At 32.6% G+C, this 14,158-nt stretch overlaps 1 protein-coding gene across 1 annotated transcript in view; it reads right to left on the bottom strand.

Annotated features, from left to right (window-relative positions):
* The window catches only part of LOC140434535 (uncharacterized), a 102,748-nt gene that overhangs the window by 19,039 nt on the left and 69,551 nt on the right, over nucleotides 1–14,158 (bottom strand). The window contains exons 14-15 of the mRNA XM_072522874.1: nucleotides 5,728–6,129; nucleotides 1,033–1,276 (exon numbers count right to left, since the gene is read on the bottom strand). Of these exons, the coding sequence (XP_072378975.1) occupies nucleotides 1,033–1,276; nucleotides 5,728–6,129 (646 nt within the window). The remainder of the gene's footprint in view (nucleotides 1–1,032; nucleotides 1,277–5,727; nucleotides 6,130–14,158) is intronic.

Here is a 14,158-nt window from a genome sequence, read left to right as displayed (position 1 = left end):
TGCCTTTTAACAAAAAAATTTTTGTAAGAAAAGCTTTTATCAGTTTGTCAACCATCAACCAGAGACAACTCTTAATAAAAAATAACAGCATTATGGGAGCTGTTAAATACATTATAAAGGTGTTCGAAAACTCCTGAAGAGACGCCACAGTGAATTCTACATCTGCTGGAGATAAAATGTAATATATATGAATATTTATGTATCATGCCCTTATTCAGAAATATTAATGCGTATCTTTCTTAAAATTTATTTTGAAACCTTCTACCATAGACCTAATTATTTTTTCTTTTTATTTAGTGTACCATTGCATATACCTAAAACTGTGTATAACTGTGTATTTTAGAAAAGAGTTATAGAACAATTTTTGCCGAAAAAAATTGAAAAAATGGAACAAAAATAGTGTAAGTGGCGAATGAAAAATCGTATCTCGGATACTAAGAATCCTTAAGACTTTTACTAAATGTTATTTTAAAGATTAAATTAAATTTAACAGTTTTTTTTTGTAAAACAACGCCTATACCTATACCCCGTGGAAAAAAACTTATGGGACAAAAAGAAAAATCGCATCTGTTTTTTTTTACTTTGATTTTTGAATATATTTTGGTCAAACAAAAATTATTTTTAACTGTAAAAGGTGATATTTCGATAGAAAATTTAATTTTGAACAGCTTCTTGTAGATGTATATGTACGAAAACTGCACAGAATTCACCCATATGAACCCTAGTGCATAGGAACAAATTCACCCCTTTCTCAAAAACGCAACCCTGTAAATGGTAGCACTCTGCGTTTTTTTTTTTAAATTTGATGGTCCATTGACCATATCGAATAATAAAACCCCTTTATAGTTGTAGTTCCTTTCTAAAGTACACAATCAATAGCCTATTAATATAATAAAAGTGTAAAAGAATCCCATTAAGGCAAACAAATGGTATTGCATAAGTTTAAGGTTGTGTATAATATTATAAACTAAAAAATTATTATTAGTTTTTAGAACTAGCTAACTGTTATTTAATAAGTATGTTTCTCAATACCTTCACTTAATCCTACTTCGTTATTTCCGAAAGGATCAAATAAGTAGTACAAGTAGTTTTTATGCATTACAGCACAGGCATAAGTTGGTGTCACCAATACTCCAGTGTCGGATCTTACAAACAAAATCTTCTCCAAAGCAAGAGCCAGAATGTTTTGTCTAATATAGCTATCGAAGATGTATTCAACCAGGACACTATAAGCGTTGTTTCCCAGAGTTATTCTCGGAATTTCTAGTTTTGATACCTAAAAATAAGATAGTAGGTAAAAAACTAAGCAAAACTAAAAAATATATCTTTATAAAAACACTATTATGCGAATATCTGTTACATAATATATATATATATATATATATATATATATATATATATATATATATATATATATATATATATATACATATATATATACGGTATATATATACAGATAATATAACTTCCAAAGATTCGTGAGATTGCGGTCAAAAGGCCTAGTGATTAAAACACTAACATATGTAGACTCTTTTATTAAAAGTCGAGCTTTCGAAACTGTCTAGTTCCTTTATCAAGACAACTAAAATATATTATAATTAGTTTTAAATGTTGAGATTAGAATAGTTCGCTAAAGCCATGCTAAAATGAAAAACAATATAATACATAATTGTAAAATACAAAAATTCAAACATATATTACAACATAATTTTAAAGAAGTCAAATTAGTGTTGCCCAAATGCAAGAACAAGACGAGACTTAGACAGTCTTGGTCTTGGTCTTGCGCCAATACACCTGGTCTTGATATTGCACTCCCGGTCTTGGTCTTGTTCTTGGTCTTGCAAGTCTTGCAGTTACCATTAGCCTGTTGCTATTTATTAAACGTTACTTTAGATCTTAGAACAACGTAACAGAGTAAGTACATTTTAAGCTTGAATTAACATAGCCATAATAAAGACCGGTTTTGTTATATGGAATGGAGGCGTGGACAATGACCGCAACAATGATGAAAAAAGTAGAGGCCTTCGAAATTTGGGCTTACCGACGTATATTACGTATATCCTGGACTGAGCACGTGACCAACGAAGAGGTACTACGCCGGATAGGTAAAGAGAGAGAGGTAGGAATAAGTATAAAGAAAAGAAAGTTGGAATACTTGGGTCACGTTATGAGACATAAAAAATATAGAGTACTACAACTGATCATTCAAGGGAAAATAAACAGCAGAAGGGGTCCAGGGAGGAGAAGACACTCGTGGCTCCAAAACTTGCGGCAATGGTTCGGATTGTCATCTGCTGAACTATTCAGATCTGCCGTAAACAAAGTCAGAATAGCCATGTTGATTGCCAACGTTCGGAACGGACAAGGCACATGAAGAAGAATAATAAAGACCAACCAAATTAATAAATGTCTAAACAACTGACACCGAGTGGGGTTTGAAGCCACGATCTAAGCGATCCGTGCCTATGCTCAACTAACTCAGCTTTCTACTATCTACCATACTAAACTTACATGTGCTAAAACATGGCGAAAACACAAAAAAAAACAAATTAATGACATAAGCATGCCTGTATTTTAAAGAATATTATCTGGCTAGAAAGGGATTGATGGACATGATGGGCAAAAAATCTACATACATGTATCAAGGGCACAGATTTTTTAGGTGATAAGACAACAAACAAACAAACTTATCTCTACTTTTATATAAAAAACTAACTTGAAAAAATAAAGAATAGGTAAAAAAGCAATGATAATCAAAAGAAATTATTTTAAATTAAAAACATTAATTTACCAAAATAAAGTAGTAGTATATGTAAAGGTAATAAGGTAATAAGTATATTTTTTTACATGCCCACTTTTTCCAGCGGTTATTAAAAAGCTTATGATATTTCCACCGAATTTTGGTTTTTCAGGAAGAAATATTTGTAATTCCTTTTTGTGGAAAGATATTAGATGCTTTCTTAAACCTGACGTGTTTCTGTTGTTCATTTTCATTTCAACCTTTCTATGTAGGCACAATTTACAAAAAGCAATTTGGGATGCATGAATTATTTCGAAAAACTCATCAAATTTGCTTTTAGGTCTTTTAGATCTATAACTCCAACGTTCACTACTCCGACTAGAACTATTTGAATCTTTGTTCCTCATGTTAAATTGTAAACTTGTCACTCTGGGAACAACAAGAATTAGATGAAAAACACATTACATTAGACTCAAAGGAAAGCTCAATTGGGAATGAAGTTAAGTGATGTCGAAAAAGTAACGACTATACTTACTAGTTACTTTATGTTCGTTACTATCCAATACCCTATTTTATAACTATCTAATAAAAAACCGAGAATTATGTATCACTACCTCGTTATTCTAAATACTTCGGTATTTTGTTTACATGGTAGGCGACATTATCTGTTATTAATTTGTCTCGTTACTTTTGAATATTAGTCACGCTCTTTCAGCAAATTTTGTTTAACCTAATGATCTCATCGCACACTCAGCAGAAACAATTTATAGTCTAAGGTCAATAAGATTTGTTTATTTAGATTCCTCCTGACTAAATTATAATGGGAAAAAAATTGAATTATTAAGTGGGTATCCGTAACAATTATATCTTTTATTAGCTAGGGTGACATATTTTAAAAAATATAGATACGATATTACTGTCGGCGTCGCAATGCAAGAAGATTATTTTTATGGTTGGAGGGTGGCTATTCTCAAAATATGGACAATTAATTTCAAAGCGAAGAAGTCGTCTGCTGGAAAAGAATGTACAAATTATTTTATTTTTACATTGTAATTATGACCTCTGAGCACGTGTCAAAAGTGTTTTTTTAATGAATATTTTGATTCGGTATGTATGTTTATGGTATTGTTTGTAATGCGCATAAGTCCAGTTTTTCAAATTTTTATTACATATTTTTTGCGTCTCATTCGAGTCTTTAAGCATATACCCGAACTACTATACTCGCTAAAACCACACTTAGTCCTAACTGCAAGACGCAAGAGTCTCGCAGACTTAGTCTTGCTCTTGCTTAAATCTTGCACGGTCAGTCTTGGTCTTGGTCTTGCTAAAATTAGGCGGTCTTGGTCTTGGTCTTGGTCTTGCAAAAATGCAAGAACCAGACCAAGACTGCAAGACCAAAACCGATTTTGGGCAACACTAAGTCAAATAATCAGTCAGTAAACTTTAAAAAATATAATTTAAAGTTTATTTTAAGTGTTAAAAATATCTAATATTGACTAATTTATTTAACAAAAGCAATTTCAACATAAATATCCTGTTGTTTATATAGATGTAAATAATATAACATAACCGGGATAAAAACTGGATTTTAAAGGTTATTTTATAGAATCTGATATTGCAAAAGGCATTATTAAACCCAAGGTATTGTCCAAGACAAATATACCAACACTATTTGGAAGATCTATTTAGGGATTAAAAAGATAAATCAAAATCTTTTTCTTCAGGATTTTTTATTTTTATATTTAAATATTTTATATATAAAATATTTAAAAATTATTATCGCTATTATTATAAGCTATAAAAAAGCTCAAATAATGAACTGTAAATAATATAGATAATTATTTATAACGTAGAGATCTTTATATGTATAAGTTGTTCTAACTACAGATTGTATTAAGTTGTTCTGACTACAGATTTCTCAATAGGAGTTGGACCTGCTGTAACACGCACTATGATCTAAGACTCCCAAGGATAAGATAAATGCATACATATAATTTTTTTGAAAATCAGAAATAAAAGTGGTTTTGATGCTGAAGAGTCTTATGTTATTTTTTAACAGTATTATAAAATCCATCTTATTTATAGAAATATTCATATATGAAAAAGAAAGCCACTTGTAAACAACAAATTTTATGAAATTAAAAATATTAATACTTATTAAAACTGCTCAAAGTAGTTTGCACATTTCCTATTCGTTTCTTTCATCTGTTTTCTTTAGTTTTTTTCACTAAATTTTGATTTTATTCATTGATGAGGTTTATTTCTTTTTTAATTGTCCTATTTTTTATTTTGATGTTTATAGTACATCTATGAAGGCGTAGATGGTTCAATAAGGCACGCTAATTGGTCGAATCCTTCCTTGAGTATCAATTGGTCATACTCCGGCACACATTTTGTGTTATGAGCTCCACACTTCCATATGTTGTTACCTTTTTTAATAATTTGTTACATTGGCGCATACTCACACAGCGCCCACTTTTAGTTCTAGTTATATTGGCTAATGAGTTTAATATAATGTCGGAGAGATTTCTAGAGGCTCATAAAAAGTATACGCATGTTATGCTTATTACAATAATTTTGATTAAAATGAATGTTAAAAATGATATATATATATATATATATATATAATGACGAAAATAAATAAAATAATCATTTATATTATGAGATATACCGACAACACTATATCTACTATTAGCTAAATTAAAAGACAAAACTTATATCTCGAGAATCTGCGACACATATGACTGATAATAAAAGTAAAGATTTAGGTAGAGAATTTAGGTATAAATACTATAAGTATAGGTATACTTATAGGTATCTATGTTAGCTGAAAGAGTGCTATCTCTTAGTAACATATTAAAAAGTTGCACTTTGAGATTTGTTCTACCAAAATTTGACTACTCTCTGTCTAATGATTTAAGGCGGTCTTAAAAATTCAATTATTGTTATCTAACATTGCATTAAACTTTTAATTTATTTTTACTCACCTGATCGTATCTAAATTTCGATACTGAATATAACTCATTGCCACACCTCAATATATAATCCACTATTTCACCAGTCCAAGAAATAATAGAGTATTTTTTGGCAACAACGTTAGCCATTATACACACAAATGGAGCTATATATTCGACAGTTTTTCCCAAATGCGCTACATTCTTACTACCAAGAATTATTTGAGTGTCATCTGGAAGATCTATAAAGTTGGTATCTTTTTTAAGTTCTTGTGATTGCGTTAGGTCTGGTGGAGAAGGAGGTAAATAATTTTCCCAATCCTCTTCGGTAAACTTATATTTTTGGAGACGATATTTCATTTGTTGTTTCCCCCTTATATAGGTTGGATAGAGAATTTCTTTCTTAATTGGAAAATACGTAAGTTCTGTATTTACCTAAAAATGTAAGGTTCTGTTAATAAAATCTTTAAAGGTATATACAGATTTAAGTAAATACGTAAATAAAAGTAAGTTTACTTATGTAACACTGATGATTATGTGAAATAGACGAGTCGTCGTACTGAACCTATTTTTGCACTTAGTTAAAAAAAACAATTTTGGTTATTATTCTACATATTTAGGTTCCTTTTTTATTTTACAATTTGGTGAATTATATCTGTTCAGGAATCTATATCTCTTTATGTCTAATCAAATATTGCTAATCAAATCTCAATAAGTAACCTTAGGAGGCCTTAGAAAGTACTAAGACAGAGAGTTGTTAGCTTCAGCTTTCGTGATGTGACTGTACCATCCGCGACGTGCTTTCATGGAAGAAGGAAGAATCTAGCACTCATTCTGGAAATTACCGAGAAAGCTATGCAATAATGAACTGCGTGGTCATTTTCGTCGACGTGGATTATCTAAGTACTACAGAGAAGCATTTAAAGATAAACGACTTGTGCGTAACGCGAAACATTTTCCTTTTACATTTACTAATAATTTTGCTAGTTGTTGTTTTTATTGTACTTATTGTACTTGTTGTACTTATTGTTTTTGTATCTCCTTCTTTATAATATTGTTTCACATATTTGTTTTTGTGATAAGATCGATGGAAGACCAGTTACGGTATGCAGACTGATTGTAATTACGAAGAAATAATGAAAAAGGATACATGTTGTAGAAATATCTTAAGCATAGGTTACACATATACAACAATAATAAATAATATATACCAGAAAACAGCATCTCTGACTAGACTTCAGTATTCAAAAAGCTCGAGTCAACAAGGGGATCAAAAATTTAAGATTTGTGACTCTGCAATTTAAATAGGGGCTGCAAGTATTTTTCGTATTGTAACAGTTAAAGATTACATATTCTTTATTAAAATTTAAATTTAACACTGCAAAAATCTGACAAAAATTCATTCAAGCTTTAAGTAACGTTTGTAATGAACAGACCTTAATCCGTAGTTTAATGTCCCATTGAGGTAGCCGCCTACGTGAATGCAGTAAAAACATGACCGATAGCCCACGGCCAGACAGAGCGAGAACATCAACTGATGAGTAAAGCGTCTAGGCTCTTGTTGGATTTTTTATCTAGAAATCGTGTAAGTCATTGAACAACTTGTCAACTTTATCCGTTTTCCCCATTTTGAAAATCAATAATTTCCACATTCTGCATAATATCTTATTTCGGCTCATTTAATTTCTTATTGTTTGACTAGTGAACAAAAAAAAACCAAAGATACTACAGCAGTATTAAAGCAAATACTCGGGTTATTCAGGTAATACAAAACTTTTTAAACTGTCGTGATTAATAAAACTTAGTCTAGAGACTCGAAACCAGAGCTAAAATATTAGGAAAACAAGTGAAGAGGTTCATTCGATATACAAAAAATTTCTGCGAACGTTATCAACAGTTAACCCCATTATGATGTTTGCTTCAGATCATCAATTAATGGTTTTAGCAGATCGAGTTTCATGTACAAATGTGACTGTTGCGTAGTATCACACTTCTTGCAGAAGTTAAAAAGAGAACACACAAAAGCCAGTGCAAACAAAAAGTTTGTGTCAGTCTTAAGACACTGATAATACATAATAATGAACGCTCATACAGTACGTTAACTTTCGGATTAGATATTGCAAATACATAAAGCGCTAAGATCGATAACATTGCCTCGTACGAGGTAATTGTAATTTTCCGATCTCCCCGCTACGACACCTAGACTCCTAAACAGAAAACGAGAAAGAAAACCATTTAGTTACAGATAACAATGCAAGGGATATACAACTCCGTCGATTTTTGTTTTGCTTACGTACACTCGGTTCATTTATTATAGCTTAATAAAAATACACTGAATATTATGAGGCAGTGCATTTGTATCGGTTTTTAATAATGTGAACAATTTTTTTTGGTTGAATTATAAATAAAAGCGCATTTCTTTGAAAAGATAAAACAAAAAATATACTCTTATTGAAAATAAAAAATAATTCCTAATAAAATAAGAAATAATTCTTTATGCCCTACAGAAATAATTCAAATATTTGACCTTCTACGGCTGAATAGTATCCCAATCTATCATAAAAACTACTGCAGACAGATATACAAGTTTCTGCTGTAATAGAATTGGAGACTTCTCTTATTCGGTTTCTTAATTTATCCAAATTTTGGGCTCACCCTCATTGGTGTAAGATCTGGAGATCGCGCAGGCCACTTAATATCGCCTGTTTCACTGATAACTCGATTCGGGAAAGTATTGTTTAAGTACTCTAATTATTCAAGCTTTGTGAATTGATCCGTCCTGATGGAACCACTCCAGATTTACCTTAGGAAGATTGAGAACAGCGGGAAGAACATGATTCTGTAACAAATCGAGGTATACTCTAATATTCAAGTTGCCCTCAATAAAAAATAGACCCATTATGTGGTCTCTTATAATGCAAGTCGTCGTTAACTTTTTGAGGACGTTGAGTTCGGTAAATAACACTTCTGTCCTGGTTTTCCCGGTCCCAATACCTCGTAATGAAAGGATTGTGTCTCCCTACTAACGAAATACAAGATTCATCAGTAAATAAAATGTTTTTAATAAATTGGGTTCATCATTAGCCTTCGTTATTAGAGTTTCACAAAACTCCATTGTTCGAAAGTAGTCGTCTGGATAAAACTGCTGAGTTTTCGAATAATTAAAACTCCCTAGAAACGCTTCTACTCGAACGTGTTGAATCTACCTCGATTGTTGCACAAATTTGTGTATCCCGGTATTCTCTTTCCTCAACTGTTTCTGGTGACACTTCTTGAGCGTGGACATTTCCTGCATTTTTTGAGATAATAACAACAATTTTTAACAATATTATGAACTGACTATACTCAAGGAATTGGTTTCCCCTCAAAAAACACAGAAAATAAATCTACACACTGTTGTCCAGAATTACCACTATAAAATCATTTTATTATTAGAACATTTTCTGCGGGCGTATGAACAGACATATTATTTACAAAAATAAATTAAAAATCCCTGCTCTTATTGCTTTAAACAATCACTGTATAATGACAAATTATTGTAGACGGGGCAACGGACGTTCGTGGAAAGTCGACGGACAGTGTTGCCATTTACAGTTTTCGTTACAGTGTATATCTAATATAAAACTTAACGTACGGTATAATTGCATGGTACAATGAATACACATTGAATGTGTATTCATTGTACCATGGTATAATTGTAACATTTTCGTTGATTTACTGTGCAAATATGAGTGGAAAAACTAGCCTATACAGCCTAGTCATTACACCACCAGACTTTTACTTGAAGAAACTTATACGAAAAAGATTAATTGCAACTTTTAAAGACCTTATCTACAAAAAAAAAAGAATATATTTGTGATAAGTGTGCATATTCTTAAACATACAATTATACACATACAATTTTATGACTGTCACCTTATTATTGTATTTTTAATCCTTTGGAACACATGTGGCATCAATTAAAATTAGAGAAAAAGCGCTTCTGTAATTTAACTTAATAATGAAGTACAAAATATTAATATTAGCAGCAGGCAAAATGTAACTGCACACATGGAAAAAGTTGAAAATTCTTATCCTCATATTTGTGAATGTACCTTACGTTTTATAATTTTTTTCATATTAGTCTATTAGCACATCACTACTCAAAATCTGGTAGTGTTTTATTAGTCATCTTATAATATTCTATTGATTCAGAAACCACATAGGTGGTTGTGTGGTGGTTGTATAAATGTTTCTGTTAATGAATAAAACGTATATTTTTCACTTGTATCTTCCCCAGAAGTTATATTGTTCTTATTCTTGTTCAGTATCGTTTTGTAGAGGATGGAATAATATCAGTAAACTACATTAAGTACTTACAATCGTTATGTTTGATTTGTAATGTTAACTAAGAGTTACGTGATTAAATAATTGTCCATTTTATAATACCAAAACAGTTCTTTAAATAACAATAAATTAAAATAATCTTACGTTAATGTTTAGTACTCATGTTGTTGTAAAAAGCAACCTGTATAATATAGTTATTTTATCGAATTGTGCGCTTATGTCGTCAGCTGTCGTGTTGACGTGTGTGCGACTGACTCCCTACATCATAAACACTCTACTCCTTGCTTTATATAACTTAGGACTAGGACTAGACAGTGACAGTTTGCCTCTCGAAAATTGAAGGCCGTGCGTGTGTTGTCGATCCAGAAAAGTGCGTGGTCCGTAAGTAATAAATGCGCTTGTAAACCCGGTGTTTTGTGTTAAAACGTATATAGTTGGTCTCTCTCAATTTTATCATTTCATGTATATCTGTTACTGCCTCCCCGCACTCACTGTAAAGCTAATATTTTTATAACTATCTAACTTTTGTAACTGTCAGAATTGCGATAATTGTCAATGTTTGAATCAGCCCTTAAGTTCACTGTAAATAAATCGAAGGAAAATACCTCTTAATTGTTTTATTGCTTCAGTGGTCCTTTATAAATATTTTGAAGCAATTAGGTGTTCAAATACGCCTCTCTTAAATGTGGATAGTTTGGCAACAAAGTTTACCCTTTCCAACATCTTGTGGTCTCTTCGAACCGAATATATTGTTTATCGCAATTCCTTTTCATAAATCAAATTAATTTTCTCTTATTTTAATTCTTTTCCCATAAAAATTAAAATAATACTCATTACTAAGTGCTCTTCACAAAATAGAACTTAGCGTAAAAACATAAGATAAACAATCTCACGGCACATGGAACATTACGTCACCACGCAAGTGTTTGAAGTGTTCATCCTCAACATCTCAAGTGAAATTGCTGACAAGAAACATATGGATTTATGGATTTTTTACGATTCGTTTCTATTAATTTGGTGAGTTCGTTCCATGATATATTTTTATAATCACGCGTACAGGGACATTCAAAAGTTCGAACGCATATTATTAGTATACAGGACAAGTTTATATTTCGCAGGATTCGTACAGACGTTATTTTCTGAGACTCTTGTTTATTATACGGGGTGGACTAAGCTGTGTTTTAGACTCTAAAATTTTTTATTTCTCGTGTATCTCTCATAGATAAATATCTCGCAAAGCTTTTGATACATCTCTAACCGCAATGGATCAATTGAAGAAACAACGCAAACCGTTGAAATCAAAAATCTCTCGTATCTCTAATTGGTTAAGGGATAACTCTGCTAAAGAAACAGATCCCTTGCAGTTCCAACTCCGTCATACTGAACTAACGAATTGTTACGCCAAATATGATGACCTCATGGATCAGATTGAGGAACTGGACGAAGAAAACACTGAAGAACGCGATAGGGAAGAAATTGAAGAAAAGTACTTCTCAACTCTGGCAGGCCTTCAACATAGAATGGAGATGCTCCAACCTCTTTCACACCAGTTCAGTTCCACTTCTCCACGTTTAGCTAGTGCTAAAGTGACTCTTCCTGAAATTAAAATTCAAACTTTCTCAGGATGCTTCTCAGAATGGAGTGCATTCTATCAGCTCTTCGAGACGTTAATTATTAATAACCCGGAACTCAACAACGTCCAGCGTTTTGTTTATCTCAAATCCTTTCTACGCAACGAACCTCTCCAGTTGGTAGAAAACATCCAAGTTTTAGAAGAAAACTTCCAAATCGCGTTAGAGACTCTTCGAAATCGCTACGAAAACAAATCGCGCGTAATTAGTTTGCTTATACAGCGTCTTTTGAAAGTTCCATCCTTAGTCAAAACTAATGCAAAGGCCTTACGTGAATTTTTGGTCACCGCAAAACAGACCTTACTCGCGCTAAAAAATATGAATGTACCCATCGAGCATTGGGATCTCTTATTAATAGAAATATTTTTGCAAAAAGTGGACTTTACTACTCACCGGTCTTTCGAATACGAGTTAGGGTCAAAAGATATTCCCACGCTAAATCAATTCTTTGATTTTTTAGAAAAAAAGTGTGACATTATGGAAAAGTTAAACTCCTTAGATAATAACGATAAAAAAGTTATTAAAACTCACTCTAAAACGGTTCTCTTCTCTTCGGCAAATAACAAAACTAACTCGTACTCCAAAACATGCGTATTTTGTAATAATGCTACACACACTATTTATGCATGCACAAAATTTGCTAATCTTTTCTTACAGGATAAGTATAAATTTGTTAATGAAAACAAACTATGTCGCAACTGTTTAGGAACTAAACACTTTTCACAAAATTGTTCGTCTCAACGTTTATGTGGTATATGCAAGAAAAGGCATCACACACTCTTGCACAATGACCATGAAAATAGCTCTTCTTCTAGTAGATCTTTTCAAAGACAAAATCACGCAACCTCTCGCAATGTACAAAACACTTGGTCTGATGGTGAAGCCGGTCCAAGTAATTCTGTCTCTCTCTCTGAATCTCAAACCTCTCAGGTCTCAAATGTGATGACTTCTCTCTCTGCTCTGTCAATAAAGCAGGATGTTCTGCTGGCAACCGCTCTAGTCACTATTTATTCAAAGCATGGCGTACCCATACACGCTAGATGTATGTTAGATAGTGGATCTCAGTCGTCATTTGTCTCTAAAGATTTGGTTCAAAAATTAAATCTCTCTCCTTACACCAAAAGGTTACAAATCTCTACTATCTCTGAACATAGTTCATTCTCGAACAAAATGGTCGATCTAGAAATTTTTCCATACAAAAGAAATGGTAATGGTTTTAAAATCTCCTGTTCTATTTTAGACAACATAACTTGTAGACTCCCTCAGGTATCCATAAACAGAAGTAAATTTAATATCCCCTCTACAGTCACTCTCGCAGATCCCACCTACTCTGTCCCTGGAAATATAGATCTTCTTCTTGCCAGTGACATATATAGCGAGTTGTTATCGGATGGTTTAATACGTTTAGGTAAAGGACTCCCTGTTCTCCAGAACACACACTTAGGGTACATTATGTTTGGTTCTTTACCTCCTTACGTACTTCACAAAGGAATTTATAGCTCACAGTTGTCCCCTACACAGTCAAATGTCTCTTTATTTGTCCAGTCCACATCTGAGGAAGATAAGCTCGATAATATAATTCGACAATTCTTCGAAGTCGAAGAAGTGACCCCCTCTGTTAAAATCTCCTCCTCTGAGGATCTGGCTGAACAAATATTCACTGAAACAACTCAAATTCTACCTTCTGGTCGGTTTCAGGTAAAGCTTCCTCTCATTTCTGTAACAGCACATAAAGAGCTGGGCAATTCTTACAATATGGCTATGAAAAGGTTTATTAGTTTAGAAAATAAACTCTTAAAGCACGAAAATGTATACACTCAATATAAAGCATTCATCAATGAATATGTTTCTCTTGGACATGCCAAAAAGGTTCCTCTTTCTCTCACAAATGTGCACTTAGAAAATAAATACTTTTTACCTCATCACTCTGTCATAAAAGAAGAATCATTAACTACCAAATTACGGGTGGTTTTTGATGGCTCCATGAAAAGTTCCAGTGGCTATTCTCTTAATGACATCCTGTTGAAAGGAAAAACTCTTCAGCCTGAACTTTTCGACATTCTCCTTCGGTTTAGATTGTATACCTATGTCTTCACTTCCGACATACAAAAAATGTACAGGCAGGTACGAATTCATCCTGATCACACATTCCTGCAGAATATCCTCTGGCGGGATTCTCCAGAACAGGACATCGAATGTCTTGAGCTTCAAACCGTAACTTATGGAACAAAAAGCGCAAGCTTTCAAAGTACTCGTTGTTTGATGGAATTAGCTAAAACTCATCAAAACAAATACCCATTGGCCTCCGATGCTCTCTTAACAGGATGCTATGTAGATGACATTCTATATGGGGCCAATGACACGCAAACTCTTCTTAAGGCTCATAATGAGATAACTGACCTACTCAACAAGGCATGCATTTCTCTTCATAAATGGTGCTCTAACTCAAAAATGTTTTTGGAAAATGTTTCTACTCTCTCTACAAACTCTGCGTATATTATTTCACC

The sequence above is a fragment of the Diabrotica undecimpunctata genome, chromosome 2 (genome assembly GCF_040954645.1).
Source record: "Diabrotica undecimpunctata isolate CICGRU chromosome 2, icDiaUnde3, whole genome shotgun sequence".
Classification (NCBI taxonomy): Eukaryota; Metazoa; Arthropoda; class Insecta; order Coleoptera; family Chrysomelidae; genus Diabrotica; species Diabrotica undecimpunctata.
Note: the sequence above shows the minus strand (reverse complement) of the source record. Positions and strands in the feature narration are given on the sequence as shown.